This window comes from Acomys russatus, chromosome 1 (genome assembly GCF_903995435.1).
Source record: "Acomys russatus chromosome 1, mAcoRus1.1, whole genome shotgun sequence".
In the NCBI taxonomy this organism is placed as follows: domain Eukaryota; kingdom Metazoa; phylum Chordata; class Mammalia; order Rodentia; family Muridae; genus Acomys; species Acomys russatus.
The window spans coordinates 25,187,668-25,203,792 of NC_067137.1; the positions used below are offsets into that span (position 1 = coordinate 25,187,668).

Consider the following 16,125-nt stretch of genomic DNA (forward strand, 5'->3'; position numbering starts at 1 on the left):
CCCAAGAACCTGAGTTGGGGCCTTAAAACCCGAGGACATTGGGAGGACGCAGCTTCACTCCCACCCCCAAAGCCATCACATAATAAAAACCAAAGTGCTGTGGTCTCTGAAGGGAATCTGATGGCGAGGCATGATGGTGCTTACTTATTTTTTTTTCTTGAAGGTACTTGCTTGAATACTTCTAATCCTAGTACTCATGAGCAAGATGAAGAAGACTGAAGCCTGGCCTAGTGTACATAGAAAATTCCAGGCTAGCTAGGATACACAGTGAGACCCTGTCTCAAAAAAGCAAAACAAACAAAAATGAAACTAAAAGAGTGAATATGGAGTCATATTCCTTAGGGTTTGGATCATATTATGCAGAGTACAAGTAAGTGTACAAATATATTGGCCCAAGGGATATATCTATGGTCTTCCCTTCATAGCTGGGAAACGTGAGTCACTGGTTTTCAGTATGAAGACTAGCTCTCCTGGGGGCTGGAGAGATGGTTCAACTACTTGCTCTTCCAAAGGCCCTGAGTTCAATTCCTAGCAACCACATGGTGGCTCACAGCCATCTATAATGAGATCTAGTGCCCTCTTCTGGCCTGCAGGTGTACATGTGGGCAAAACACTGCATACTTAATAAATAAATAAATCTTAAAAAAAAAAAAAAAAAGACTAGCTCTTGTGAAGCAACTGGCTTCTAGTATCATTAAATTATGGTAGCTGTTGATTGCTTCATCTAGGCTCTCCTATTTCTTACAGGGTTTTATATAGCCCAGGCTAGCCTTGAACTCTGTAGAAGAGGATGACCTAGAATTCTTCCTATTTGTGCCTCTCAGGTGCTGTGAGCCACCAACCTTGGCTTACATTCTCCTATTTCATATAGGCCTCTGGCTACAAGACATTTTTTTTTTTTTTTAAATAGTATACCCACCTTTCTACCAACTGGAGATGGAGGGAAGAATGAACTCCTACAATAAACCATTCTTGGCAAAAGGCTGGGGTTCTGCTGCCTGCCCCGTTGATTTTGCCAGGATCCAGGTTCCATGGTCACATTACCTGATTTCTAGCACAGGGACTGTATGAGTCACTTGGGTTCCCAGGAAGCTCAAAGTCAAGTGTTCACACTCACCCCTGCCAACTGACTGTGAGTGGTGCCTATGTTAGGCAGGTGATGAAGTGGAGTAAGTCCTATTAGCAGCATACTCTGTGTCACTCTACATAACAGCAGAGGGCTAGCTTTAGTAACCTTCGATACTAATCTGACACCTGGAGTCAACAAAGAAGGAATCTGTTTCTGAGATGGGGTGTCACTAAGTAGCTCTAGCTGGTCTGTAAGTCACAGACATCCACCAGCCTCTGCTTACCCAGTGCTGGTCTGTAAGTCACAGACATCCACCTGCCTCTGCTTACCCAGTGCTGGTCTGTAAGTCACAGACATCCACCTGCCTCTGCTTACCCAGTGCTGGTCTGTAAGTCACAGACATCCACCTGCCTCTGCTTACCCAGTGCTGGTCTGTAAGTCACAGACATCCACCTGCCTCTGCTTACCCAGTGCTGGTCTGTAAGTCACAGACATTCACCTGCCTCTGCTTACCCAGTGCTGGTCTGTAAGTTACAGACATTCACTGCCTCTGCTTACCCAGTGCTGATGAGGAAGGTGACCAACATCAAGAAGGATTTTTTTTCTATTTTTGGGAGAAGGTCTCACTGTGGAGTTCTCACTGACCTGGATTTGCTCTGTAGGCCAGGCTGGCCTAGAAGTCACAGAGATGTGCCTGCCTTTGTTTCCCAGCTGCTGGGATTACAGGTGTGCACCATCACCTCTGGCCTCAAGAAGGAATTCTCATATGAGGACATCAGCTTGTAACTAACACATTTTTAAAATCAAATGACAGGTCACTTCCAGACAGGCAGATTTCATTTCTATTTAGGATAGGATTCGTAACTGTGGTTGGTAGAAATTAACTAAAGAAAGTTCAGGTACCTTTGAATTGGGTGAGTTAATCCGAACAACTGCCACATCTCCTTTGACTCCATAATTAATATGGGTTCTGGCTAAAAAAGAGAAGACAATTTTGTTTTTAAACATGGTTATTGAAAAATACATCTACAAGGTGATGTTAAGATCATATACATGCAAGTACCACTAGAGATACACACACACACACACACACACACACACACACACACACACACACACACTGCCCATTCATTTTCCTCCCTCCAACCCCTCCCATAAAGTCCCATTGCACTCTCAAATTCATGGCCTCTTTTTCTTTGTTATATACACACACACATCTATATGTACCTATATATGGATATATATATCTAGTGATACATATCTACATACATATTGGGATATATGTGTATATAGATATGCATACATGCATGTATTTAGGGATACACACAAATATATACATATTTAGGGCTATGTGTTTGTATGTTTGTGTATACACACATACATATATACATATGCATATATAAAACAACAAAGAAAACGAGGCTATGAATTTGAAAGAGAGCAAGAGGGGTGTATGGGAGGAGCTGGAAGGAGGAAAGTGGATAGGAAATGATATAATTATATTATTTCAAAAAACAAAAAAATTATAGAAAGCAGTTTAACGTACATAAACAAGAAAGTAAACTTACTCAGCACAGCAGAAGAGGCTGTAAAGCTGCGGCAGGTGCAGCCTGCAAGAAAAGAGTGCTTCAGAATTACTTTGTGAAGTGGAATTTCTTCAATATCTCTCAAATCAGAAAAACTGGAATTTATGCCAGTAAAACCCCAAATCAGAACAATGCTTTCTAGGCAGTTATTGTGGCTACTCCATTCCTGTTCTCACTTTAATTATCAGGTAAATGATGATCCAGAGAATAAGCTCGGTAGGGAGCCATCCCCTCTCCCAGAACAAAAAAGGAAGACACATCTCTAGAATGTGTGACTGTTAGGTTACGTAGCAAGGAAGGACTGTGACAACAGATGGAATTCAGATCGACTTTAATATGGGTAAAGTATCATGGATTATCTAAATGGATTTAGTGCAACACAAAGAAAGTCACAGACACGTGACCATGACTTGGCTCCAGGCTGCTGAAGGAAGGAGACGAGCACAAGCAGAGACACCGGTTGTCTCTCGAAACTAGACAGGAAGGAAGGCAATGGCTTTTCCTTAGGGGCCTCAGAACAGCAGAGCCCTGTCAGCACCCATGTGAGCCTAGTGAGGCCCAGGTTGGTATCCACCCCCTTCCCCCGTTAGTCCCCCTGACCCTCCTTGGGATTAAACCTAGGCCTACTGTATGCTAGGCAAAGACTCTACCACTGAGCTATGCTAAGGACCTCTGACCTCTCTAACTGTGCACTGGGGAGGCAGAGGCAGAGGCAGAGGCAGGTGGGTCTCTGTGATTTTCAGGCCAAGTGGTGAGCGCTTGTCCCACTCCCCCTCCCCCACTACCCAAGAGCGCTTACTTTGCAAAAGAACCTGAGTTTGGTTCCCAGCACCCATCCTGGTTGGAAGACTCACAGTGGCCCAGCTCCAGAGGGTCTGGTGCCCTCTTCTGGCCCCCATGGGCACCCACACACATGTGGCATACACTGATATGTACACTACACATAAATAAAAATAAACTTTAAAAACAAACAAAAAAGACCACCAGGAGTTTGGTGAATACGTTGAATCCCATCAGTAAGGATGCAGAGGCAGGAGGAGTTTGATGCCAGCCTGCTCTACACAGCGAGTTCCAGGCCATATACTGCTATATAGTAAGACCTTGTCTCAAACAAAACAAAACAAAACGTTAAATCAAGGGGCAACCACTGGCTATACAGGAAACAGTACATACCACGCTCTGCTGGTGTAAGCATTCCTAACTGAAAACTCACTATACTGCATTCCACCAATAATACCCTCAGTCTTTGGATAACAAAACCTATACACTGTCCTCTGTGGCCTATTAGCTGGTGCTCATCACCCAGCTTGCTTAGGTTCTTCAGCGTGACCACAAGGAGATCACTTCACATGACCCCAGCCATTTTGGTTCTAATTACCATTTTGTTCACTGGATATCTCAGGCCAGCAGCCCCAACCCTACAGGAAAACAGCCACGGAGGCAGTGCAAGAGCTGGTGTGGTGGTGTGGTGGGCCACGCCTGCAATGCTAGCATTGGGAGGCAAGGAGACTCAGAGGATCATGAGCTGAGGGGTCAGGGGTAATCTGTTGTTGTTTATTTTTATTTTATTTGAGATAGGGGTTCACTGTGTAGGCTAGGCTAGGTTAGAACTTGCTTTGTAGCCCAGTATGACCTTGAAGCCTTGAATTCATGATCTTCTGTCCTTAACCTCCCAAATGCTCAGAGTTTTGCTTTGTTTGGTAAGACAGAGTGCCTGGCTGGCCTAGAAGAACTGGTTATGCAGATGAGGATGGCCTTGAACTCACATGGTTAAGGGTGTGCCTCACCATGCTTAGTGCTGAGGGTTCCTGAACCCTGAGACAAGGATGGAGAAGCACTCTAACCACTGAGTTACGTCTCGTCCCCAAGCCTATGTCTTAACTGACACTAGACATTTCCAACAGGTTTTATGTTTTTTCTAGACAGGGTTCCTCTATATCAGCTGGGCTATCCTGGGCTCGCTTTGTAGACCAGGCTGGCCTCACAGAGATACACTTGCTGAGTGCTGGGATTAAAGGCCTGCTCCAACACACCACACTATTTCAAAGGTTTTTGAGGAAGGCCAGCTGTACTCTGGTTGGCTGTGAGCAACTCTGTCTAGTGTAGTGCATAATTCTCATCCTCCTGCCTCAGAATGTAGGAAGTTCACTTGCCTTGTTGCTAAGGATTCTTCTGTCCAGGGTTCCTATTAAATTGCATTTTGAGCACTCCTAGACCTGTCTTTCTCTGTTGTCAGTCTCACGCCCCCTTCTCTCTGTAGAAGTCAGTTCTCACACCCCAGGACTAGTTTTTTCTGTAACAGCGATGGTGACTGGGTCTTTTGTGTGCAAGCACAGAGTGGAGGGTCTTTCAATCTAGACTGTAGGTAAGAGACTAGGAATATATGGGAAAATTTGGACAAACACTAAAATTGTTTGAGGCACTGGTCTACGACCCTCCATCATAAAGGCTTGCTTCTATCCTGCTCCAAGCAAGCTTTAGGTGGTAAGCAGGTTGTTCTAGAATAGCTCAGAGGCAACATCCCCTAAATGCAGCATTTAAGCTTCTTCCTCCCTCAGCTTTACCCATGGTTTGCCTCAAACTGTCTCCTCTAGACGCCTCTTTAATTCTTCACTCACTTCTCCTGACCACATCACCCCAAACTTGCCCAACTATCCTAAGAAAGCTGTCCCTTTCCTCAGTTCAAAACAAAAAGAGACAAGTCATCACTTTCTTGACTAGGCGTTACACATGTAAATTCCTGTGCTCAGCAGAAGGCAGCTGCCTTAAGCAGTGTTCTGAACCTGTGTGTCTCAACCCCTTTTGGGGTTACATGTCAGATACGCCATACATCAGATATTTGCATTACAATTCCTAATCATAGCAAAATCAGTAATAAAGTAATTTATGGTTGGGGTCACCACAACATGAGGAGCTGTATTAAAGGGTCGCAGCGTTAGGGAGGCTGAGAACCACTGCCTTAAAGGAATACCAACTATTAGTAATTATTTTTCTTTCTTCCTTCCTTTCTTTTTCTTTTTTTCTGAGACAGGGTTTCTCTGGTAGCCTTGGCTTTCCTGGACTCTCTCTGTAGACCGGGCTAGCTTCGAATTCACAGAGATCCACCTGCCTCTGCCTCCCTGGGTGCTGGGATTTCAGACATGTGCCACCAGACCTGGCTAGTTATTTAATATTAAAGCTTCAGTTCTGATCTTCAACACAATGTCTATGGCTCTCACTTTCCCCACAGAGTTCACCTTCAGATTTTAACTGTACAATGCTCCATTTCCCCGTCTGAACTTTGGTATTTATTATTATTTATTGCTTTGTTCTCACGGTTGCATTTAATTTCAGTCTAGGATGTTGGAGTAACAAGTAAAAGTTAAAAAAAAAAAAAAATGTCTCTTTCTTGGTGGAGCTTGTAGTCCAGGGCAGCAGAGGGTATGGTTTTAAATCAGTTCTTACTGGGGAGGGGGGGAGACAGGATGCGGGCAGACACATAAATGAAGATTTGAAAATAGCTCCATGGTAGACTGTTTGCCCAGCATGCACAAGGACATAGGTCCAAAACCTAGTTCTAAAAAACAAATTGTAAAGTAAAGACTCTAGTGGGAAAGAAGCACGGGGTAGGTAATCTAACCAGAAAACCGTGAAGCATATCAAAATAAGAATGAACGGACTGGGAGTGCAAGTGGGGAGGGATGACCAAGACCGGCGAGTGTGTAAGTAATGGAATACAAATGCTGAAGCAAATCAAAAACAAAACAAACAAACAAAAAGCCAAAACAAGGATAACAAAGAACCCCCAAAACAAAAAGCATCATGGTTGCAATTTTGCTTTGAGGTGAGGTAATGCTAGGTAGCCCACGCAATCTGGAACTTGTGATCCTCTTGCCTCAGTGGAATGCTGGGATCACAGGTATTTGTCACTGCTCAGGGCCAACTTATTATCTTAAAAATCAAAATACTTATTCTTTAAAAGTTGGCTAGATGCAAACCTGGGTGTGGTGGCACACCTCAGGGGGCAGAGGAAGGCAGACCATTAAGAATTCCAGGACACATGGTGGTTTACGCTTTAATCCCAGCACTTGGGAGGCAGAAGCAGGTGGATCTCTGAGTTCGAGGCCAGCTTGGTCTACAAAGAGAGTTCTATAGGACAGCCAGGGTTGCACAGAGAAACTCTGTCTCATTAAGAGAAAAAAAAAAAAAAAAAAAAAAAAATTCCGGGCCAGCCAGATCTATTTAGTCAGATCTTGTCTCAATAAATAAATACCTAATAATAATAGTAATTTAAAAAAGAGTTCATGCTTATTGCCTACTCTTTAAGCCACTTTAATCCTTGCCAACTAACTTCTCTGGGGTAAACACACTCCCACGCACTTACACAAACCCCTTCTAAACTAACAGAGACAAAAAGCAAAAAGAAAGAACAAACAAAAAAGAAAAAAAGAAAAAAGAAAAAAGAAAAAAGAAAAGAAAAAAAGAAAAACCACCTTAACCACAGTCAATTTAATTGAGCCGAAGTACAAGGTAACCTTGCTTCTGGAATCTAGCCTTACTCCCTGTCTAACAGCAAAGCTCACCAGACAGCGGCTGTGTGAACTTTAGCCTATATTTTCAGTGCCAGCAAAAGCGAAACCTTTGTCCTACTTTTTAATCATCTTCATATGTAACTAAAGAAAATAGCTACAAGATCATACAAGACGATAGTCAGATGAAAAGCAGGATTGTGCTGTACAACTTTAAAAAGGCTACTTTAGTTTATAGCAATTTATGGATTTTTCAAAATTCAACCCTGGGCCAAGGCACGAAATAAGAAGTGAAAGGCAGATTTTAAAATGCCTCAGTACCTACTAACTGCGGTTCATCTCCTGTAAAGTTCTTTTTCACTTACATATTTAGGGATTAGGAAGTATAGGGATTAAACAGAGATTAAGGTCAATTTGTGACTTTGTTTCTGATAGTCATGTTAAAATGACAGTGCTGTACAGGAGGGACGTTCTAAAACCTCAACAATTGGAAGGTTAACTCTCCCCCCCACCCCACCCCACAACAGGGTTTCTCTGTGTAGCCTTGGCTAGAAGGTTAACTCTTATCTGGGCATGGTGGCACATTCCTTTAATCCCAGCACTTGGGAGGCAGAAGCAGGCAATCTCTGAGTTCAAGGCCAGCCTGGACTACATAGTGAGTGCCAGGTCAGCCACAGAGAAACCTTGTCTTGAAAAACCAAAAAACCAAAACCAAAACCAAGGGGGGAAAAAAAGGGTTACTCTTTTCCCAGTAAATGACATAGTTTCATTAAGCATTTGGCAATGGTTACACACATGTTCAGGGTCAAAGACTTGACTGGTTGAGTCTAGACTATGAATGGGAAATTAGGTGGGCAGCTAATTTAAAATAGATTTTTCTGCACAGTTTTCAAAGTGTATAAGCTGCTTTAAGATATGATTTTTTAATGAAAACATAACAGGATTTATATACTTACTTTTATGTTTCTATGTAAAAGTATATGATAATTTTTACTACCTATGTAAAATGAATAGATTACTTTAAAAATTCTCAGCTATATATAATCATTGCATCTAAGGGCTGAAAAATTAATACCCATTTATTAATTTTAATAATATCCCACCATAATTTGTTTTATACCTAATGTACCTTCTTTAGACTTAGAATGTAATTGACTCTATTTTACTTGGAGAAAAAGATATTGAAATTATTCACAAGGTCACCAGAAGATAAAAGACCCAGAAGCCAGAGTCCATATTTAATGCTTTAACTGCTCCATCACACTACTTCTCCTGCCAAAGGGGGGAAAATCACTCATTCACTTTACAGACGAGAAAATAAAGCCCATTTAGATTAAAGCACTTGACCAAAGTCACCCAGCTAGCTAGTGACAAGAAAACATGTGACCTGATCACCACGCCAGGGTTATCCCAGCTGCCAATCCATAAAAATCCCTGTGACAAATAGCGGAGCATATATGATTTTTTTCTAAAGCTGTTATAAGTGTGGAAAAGGAAAAATATAAACTGCAAGGAAACACAACCAAGTGCAAACAGAAGACATAAAGATGAAATGGTTTTTTTTTCCCTTTAATTCCTTCCCCAATCATAACATCTTTTCCATTTTTTTTTTTTTTAAGGCAGGGTAGACCAGACAGGCCATGAACTGAAAGATCCACCTATACCATTCAAAGTGAGCCTCACCACACCCAGCCCCATCTCACTTTTTTTTTGGTAATGTGGTAGTAGTTTTGGCTGTTTACACATAAACAATCTGTGGAGATTTTTTTTTTTTTTTTTAAGTAGAAAAAGATTCAATCAATTAAGTCGCAGGGGGTGGGGGGAAGAGGCAAGAAAAGTAAATTCTACTTGTACACTTTTTTTTTTTTTGGTGAGGAAAATTAAAGTGAATTCATATTACAAACTAAAGCTCTGGTAACTGGTATCAAGTATAATATACAACAAATTAAAATTACTTTTGCCCTTACAGATTGGGGATGGAAAAGGCTGTTTTCCATCAACACTCTTTAACCGTTTCATTACCAGTTTGAAGAGGAATGCGGCTCATAGAACCTGTCTGGGACTTGTCAGAAAGAAGATTAGAAATAGTTTTGTTTTTTAATGATCAAACATTTTATTCCTAAAAATCAAGTTTTTCTCGTACTTTAAAAGTATTTCTTCACCTAAGTTGGGGGGAAATTCAGGTTTCAACCTTCTATATAATCACCCTAGGATTATTGGAAGTGCGAGAGCTGAGCAGAGCTGAGCTGAGCTCTCTGCAAAAATGGTTTTGACGGGAAAGACCAGGGAGTGGCAGTGATCTGTAAGGCTAGTCAACTCCACCGAGAAGCTTGCTAGGTATCTCTTACGGCGACCAAGGGGCTGTAGAACCTCGGAAATATGACGGAATGGGTCTTAGTCCTCCGCATCCAGCAGGGAAAGGGCTAAGACAATCCTTAGGAAAGACAAGAGGGGCGTGAGCACAGGGCTACCGCAAAGAGACCTGCGCAAAGTGCTAGACTGAGCGGAAAGGACTCGGGAAAGTTAAGGGAGAGCCTGACACCGCCGGACTAGGGCGAGAGGGAGTGACAGTCCCTTCGCAAGGACACAGGAAATGTGGTCCTAGCGCAGGAACCCCCGTTTCCACGAATCCCGGGAAAAAAGTCGTTAGGAGACAGGGGCAAACGCTGCACCCCGCCGTCCCAGTTCCTGCAGGCACTCCGAGACTCTCCCGAGCCCTCGTGCAGGCTCACCTCTGGAGCGGAGGATCCTGAAGGCTGAGAAGCGACTAAAACTGCCAATTGCCCGGGACGCCACCATCTTGAGCAGAAGCAGACGACAGCAGAAAGCTCTTCTAGTTGGGGGGGGACTGGAACTGAGGACTTTTCTTTTCTCGGCTTGTAAAGCTGGGCGCCCGATGTACTGCCTTACTAAAACGCAGACTCCGAGTTGTCACCGGTCCTTTCACCTTCCCTCTTGCTCTCAACTAATAGGGTCGAAAAGGTGATTTCTCTGAAGGGAGGACCCAAGGACTTCTGAGGAAGGGGCGGAGTGTCTGACTTTTTAGTCAGGCGCTCGGCGGGCAGCCCGCAAGTTCCGCGGTGGCCGTGGGGGCGGGGCGAGAGGGGTCCTTGCGGAGCCCGGGCAGCTCCTCGGTGAAGGCGAACAGTTTGTCATTCTGGACTTGACCTCGTTGGGAGCTGCAGCTTTCGCGGACTCTGAGGTGCGCCAGCGCTTTCCGGCTTCTTCTGACTATCCCGCAGGCAGGTCCCCCTTTCACCCCCGACTCCTCTCGCCGCTTCCCTTTCCTGTGGGAGTCGAAGTCCCGAGAGCCGGGCAGGCTGGTCCAGGCCTCCCCGTGCCAACCGCCGTAGGACGGGCGGTGGGTCGTCCTCGCGTAGCTGACAGCAGCGGTGTCCCTTGTCTGCGCTTTACGAAACTGCGAGTGTGTGTGAAACGCTGGGCTGTGTCAGAGCGGTGTCGCTCCCCCTGCTTTACCTGTCTGGGCAGTCCGGCGGCTGTTGAGATTGAGAACGCGTCACTAAGTGCGGGCTTCGGGTGTGGAAGGAGTCTTCCAACCTGCTTGGTGGGCCAGTGTCCACGGGCATCTTCTAAGCCAGAAGGGGACCCAGAGACCATCTGGGCATCTCCAGCGCTCCCCACACTTTATCGGGGAAGTGGCCGCAGCTGGTGAACGAGAGGGGCTTATTTGGTAGCCACAGGTGGTAGAACTAGGCTCGAGCCTGCGTCTACTTTTAATCGGGAGCTCAGCTCTTCCCTTCGTCAGGCTCTGGGTTGTTTGTTTTTGTTGTTAGAAAGATAGGCTTGAGTCTTGAACTAAACCGATTGCTCTCAAAAGAAAGTAAAGCCAGCTTCCGGCGCGCTGCACCAATTTGTTTACTACTCATTATCCCCACATTTCGATCCTTTGCACTTTCGGATTTGACAGGTTTAGAAAGATTACATAAAAACTTCTTTGTGGTTAGCCCAGGATTCCAACAAATGGCACTCGCTAGTTAGCTGATTATTCTGTAAGACAGGAAACAAGAAATGGCTGAAATGAGTATAGAAAGGAAGGAGCGGTCTGTTTTAAAGCTCATGTCATACTAAATCTTCCGCCGCCAAGAACACTTTAAGCTGACAGTAGAAAACCAGTTCGGAGTAAATTGCAAAAAGGAGCCCTCTGCCCATACAATGCTCTCTCTACTGCACCTAATTTCATAAATTCATATAAAGGGCCGCACAGGAAATAGTTTCAGTTTTGTGAGCCCACTTTGGGCTCTGTCATACATTCTTTGTGTTGCTTGTAGGCCTTTATACTTTTTTGCTGTGCTAGAGAGGGAACTCACACACACACACACACACACACACACACACACACACACACTCGAGATTTAGAGGAGAAAAAATATATTTATGCCATCACCCACTGATAATAGCAAACATAAATAAGCCTTACAATATCAGGCAACATGTACCTGTACCTAGGTGCGTATTTATTATCTCAACAACCCTGAAATTGCCTACATTTTACTGAAGGTCCAGAAACAGAAAAGTTAAGCAACTCGTTGAAGGTCCTACAGCTAGGGTGAAGCCAGGATTTGGGCTTGGGCCTTGGAGTCTGTTCTTAACTTTGATGTTGTAGTAATTGTTAAGTCACCCCATCTTGCTTTTTAAATCCCCCCCCCCAGCCCCCAGCCCCGACAGGGTTTCTCTGTGTAGCCTTGACTGTCCTGGACTTGCTTTGTAGACCAGGCTGGCCTCGAACTCACAGAGATCCACCTGCCCCTGCCTCCAGGGCACTAGGATTAAAGGTGTGCGCCACCACTGCCTGGCTGCTTTTTTATTCTTTACCTACCCTTCTCTCCTTCCCATGTGCTTCTGTGCTACCTAAGCCTATACAATCCAGGTATTTCTATGTTTTGAATACCTTTTTTGTCAAACTTTTCTGTATTTCTGAAGCTTTACAAATGACAACAAAGGCAAGCCTTCTAACACAATAGTATAGGCTTTTTTTTTGGCTTAAAAATATTTATTTATTTAGTGTTATGTATACAGTGCTCAGCTTGCATGCAGAAGAGGGCATCAGATCACATTATAGATGGTTGTGAGCCACCGTGTGGTTGCTGGGAATTGAACTCAGGACCTCTGGTAGAGCAGTTAATGTTCTTAATCTCTGAGCCATTTCTCAGGATCTCTCTATTAGGAAGCTCTGGCTGTCTTGAAACTGGCTAATTCAGGCTGGCCTCATACTTACAGAGATCTGCCTGCCTCTGCCTCTTAAGTGCTTGGATTAAAGGTATGTGCCACAATGGTATGTACTGCCTGGTGCCTATTACTTACCTGGCTGTCTAGTCTTATAGTAAGTGTTTAGTTTTTGCATTTTATTTAATATGTATTATGGGTATCTTTTCATGCCATTCTATACATGTATATCTTGTTTTATTTTTCTCCCAAACTGCTGAAGATTCATGATATATTTATGGTACAATTTAACTATTTCTAGTGATCTGCATTTATGTTAGTTCCAACTATAAATAGTACCATAATGAGCATTTCAAGCATTCCTATAGATACTAATTAGAAGAATTATTGGACCCAGGAACTCACAATTTAGAGCCAGGTAATGTAGAGGACGTTTGTAATCCTAGCACTCAGGATGATAGGCAGCAGTTACATAGTAAGTACCGGTCTAGCCAAGGCTGCAAACGTAGTCCCTTTCTAAAAAAACTAAAAATAAGAAAAAAGTTTAACTGTTTCTTGTTTGACTGGTAGCACATGCTTGTAATCCCAGCACCTAGAAGGCTGATTAATTCGGAAAGAGTATGAGTTTTAGGCCAGCCTAGGATACAGTCAGACCTTGTCTCAAAATAAAATTTAAAATTATAGTTTGCATTTTGATAAATAACTGCAAAAGGGCCTTAGCAGTTTACTCTCCTACCAGCAAGTGTACTGGAAAGCCAGTTTAGTTAGAATGTTCTTATCACAGCTGTATATTAACCATATATTTAGTTTTTATTTGTCTGATAATCCCAGAATTGTGACTTGCTTTATATTTTATTTATTTATTTGGGGCAGGGGCTTACTATGTACCCCAGTCCCATGCACTCTGTTTGTCTAGCTTTTATGTACCCTTCCACTTGCTCTGCTGAAAAGGAAATTTAGCTTGCTTTAAAACAAACAAAAAAAAATTATTTTTAAAAAGATAGTTTTCAGGGCTGGAGAAGGGGCTCAGCAGTTAGAGCGCTTGCTGTACTTGAGCTGATCTAAGTTTGATTCCCAGCACCCATGTTGGGTAACTCAGAACCACCTGTAACTTGAGCCCATGCTCTTGAACACCCTCTTCTAGCCTTCAGGGGCACCCGTATACACGTGGTGCATATTCACAGAGGTACAAATACATTAGTTAAAAAAAAAAAAAAAGTATTTAAAGTTTTTTGTTAGTATCAATATTTTAATTTGATTGATGCTGGGGACTCAAACACAGGGTACATGATAGGAAAACGTTCTGTCATTGGGCTGTCCTCTAAGCTTCTTATGTGAACTGCTTATTTGCTCATTTTTGCTTCTGGTCTGCATTTCAGGTAGGAACCTGTTCAGCTAAAAATATTAGGTGCAAAGAATAGAAAATTCAAGTAAATTTGTGGATTTATTAGCTTCTAGACCGTCAGTGGGTGAGCTTCAGATGGAATCTGACCAGTGCTACTGTTTTACCTTTATTTTTATAAAATTTTCAGTTCTATTTTCTTTTGGTGTGAGCTTTGTTCTTAGATAGCATTGTTAATGTTTGCAAAGCTACAGCCATGACAGAAGGAAAGATTTGTCTCTTAGAACTCCGAAACGTGAGTATTAGACTGACTGCCATCTCTACATCAGTACCCATGGCCAGTGCCAGGTTGGTGTAAGCCTTGGCCACCTGAGCCTTCATTCTCTGCAGCAACGAAGAATACTCTGATTGGTTAAAGCCTGGAATTGGCCTGTATTCACTCCCGTGTAAACCTCATTGACAATACATAGTGGAGAAATTTGGAACAAGCTCTTTATGGATTTTATCTCTTTTTTGCTTTATATGTTGCAGATATTTTTCTCTAAATGAATTTTGTTTTTTGAGACAGGATTTCTCTGTGTAGCCCTGGTTATCTTGGAACTCTGTAGACCAGGCTGGCCTTGAACTTACAGACATCCTCCTACCTCTGCCTTTCAAATGCCAGGATTAAAGGCATGCGCCACCATTGCCAGATACCTTTAAATGAATTCGTTGTTTTTAAACTCAATTTTAGTGTTGCTTTTTTGTTGTGTGTATATTTAAAATGTTTTAATAATCAGTTCTGTTAACTCTTAATTTATGTCTTCTAAATCTTCCTCATCTAACTAAGCTCATGAAGAGATAATCTCTGGTGTTGGGCAGTTGGCTTAGTCAGTAAAGTGTTTGTGTGCAAGCATGAAACTGAGTCCCCAGATGCGGAGTTTTAAAAAAAAAAGCTGGATGTGTAGCTTTTGGGGTTTGTAATCCCAGCACTAGTGGAGAGAAGAGAATCCAGGGATTTCTAGTCAGCCAGACTAACCAATTAATTGGCAAATTCCAGATTTAATGAGAGACCTTATCTCAGAAAATAAGGTGAAAAGTGATTGACCTCTTAACCTCCACTGCCATGTACATACGCTTGTGAGCACACACATCCAGAATGACACACAAAGATATTCTGGGTTTTTTTTGTTTGTTTTGAGACAAGGTCTCACTGTGTAGCTCTGGCTGGCTTAGGACTTACTGTGTAGACCAGGCTGACCTCAAAATCACAGAGATACCTGCCTCTACCTCCCATGTGCTAGGATTAAAGGCATGTGCTCCACTCTGGTATTTTTGTATTTTTTAATGTTTTTAGATCTTTGAAATACATGGAATTTTAAAAAAAACTTATGGACCTTATTTTTTCTAAGTGATTGATTAGTTATTTCCCAGCAAATTTATTGATCAATCCATCTTTCCTCCATTACTTTTAAACATAATATTTACATATTATATTATGCATTTTTAATATCTTTAGGTATGCTTGCCATAAGATATCATACAATTTCTGAGGGTCAAGAATCTGGGGCTTCTTGCCTGGGTTGTTCTGCCTGGGGTTTTTTAGGGTGTTGTCAGCGTGCTGGGCAGGCTGTAGTCATCTGAAGGCTTTCCTGTGCCAGAGGATCAGCTTCCAAGCTCACTCACATGGCCATTGGCTGGACATATCAGTATGCTGGCCTCTTCAGAAAGTCGGGGATTTGCCAGCTGGCTTCCCTCGGAGTGATCTGAGAGACTAAGACAGAAGCTGCAATGTCATTTTTCATAGCTTGATTTCAGAAGCAATGCCATCAACACTTCTGACAGAGCAGCAGTACAGTGTGGAGGGCAATCACATCAAGATTATACAAAGCAAAAGAGAAAGATACTGAGGTCAGCTTGGAGGCTGACTACTACAGTCATTTGCAAATCTCAAGTTTCTTTATTACTTTTCATGTAAAAATATGTTTAAAAATTAAGAAATTGGGTCATTGAGGTGGCTCCATTGGTAAAAGTGCCTACCACCAAGCAAGAGGACCTGGCCTGGACCATGGAACCCCTTGGAAGAAGGAGAGCTCTAACTCCCACAGATTGTCCACATGTGTGCTGTGGTACATGCTTACCACTCCCAGCTAACAATTAGTATTATTTTTATTAACATTTACTTGGGAGGGAGGCCCAAGTCACTCATGTGGAGTTCAGAAGCTATCTTGCAGGAGCTTGCTGTGGTCCTGGAACCTGTTTGCAGCTGGGACCTGGAACTCTGTCAAGGGTCAGTGTGGGGAATGAAGAAAGGACAAACACTGAAGAAATGACAGACATGTACAGAAAATCTGGGGTCAGGTGCGGTGTGCACATTCTGAAGTGACATCTACCACCACTAGAACTTGGACGCTCATTCTGTCTATTATGTACAGCACAGTAGGAGGAGTTTGTCTG

At 42.9% G+C, this 16,125-nt stretch overlaps 2 protein-coding genes across 2 annotated transcripts in view; one reads left to right on the forward strand and one right to left on the reverse strand.

The window, feature by feature from the left end:
* Window positions 1-10,143, reverse strand: part of Hadha (hydroxyacyl-CoA dehydrogenase trifunctional multienzyme complex subunit alpha) — a 35,777-nt gene extending 25,634 nt beyond the window's left edge. Inside the window, exons 1-3 of the mRNA XM_051143066.1 lie at window positions 9,896-10,143; window positions 2,638-2,679; window positions 1,973-2,043 (exon numbers count right to left, since the gene is read on the reverse strand). Of these exons, the coding sequence (XP_050999023.1) occupies window positions 1,973-2,043; window positions 2,638-2,679; window positions 9,896-9,962 (180 nt within the window). The 5' untranslated portion in view covers window positions 9,963-10,143. The remainder of the gene's footprint in view (window positions 1-1,972; window positions 2,044-2,637; window positions 2,680-9,895) is intronic.
* A 69-nt stretch (window positions 10,144-10,212) lies between these two features.
* Hadhb (hydroxyacyl-CoA dehydrogenase trifunctional multienzyme complex subunit beta) overlaps window positions 10,213-16,125 on the forward strand; it is a 37,749-nt gene continuing 31,836 nt past the window's right edge. The window contains exon 1 of the mRNA XM_051142967.1: window positions 10,213-10,365. The gene's annotated coding sequence lies outside the window, so the exon portion shown is untranslated. The remainder of the gene's footprint in view (window positions 10,366-16,125) is intronic.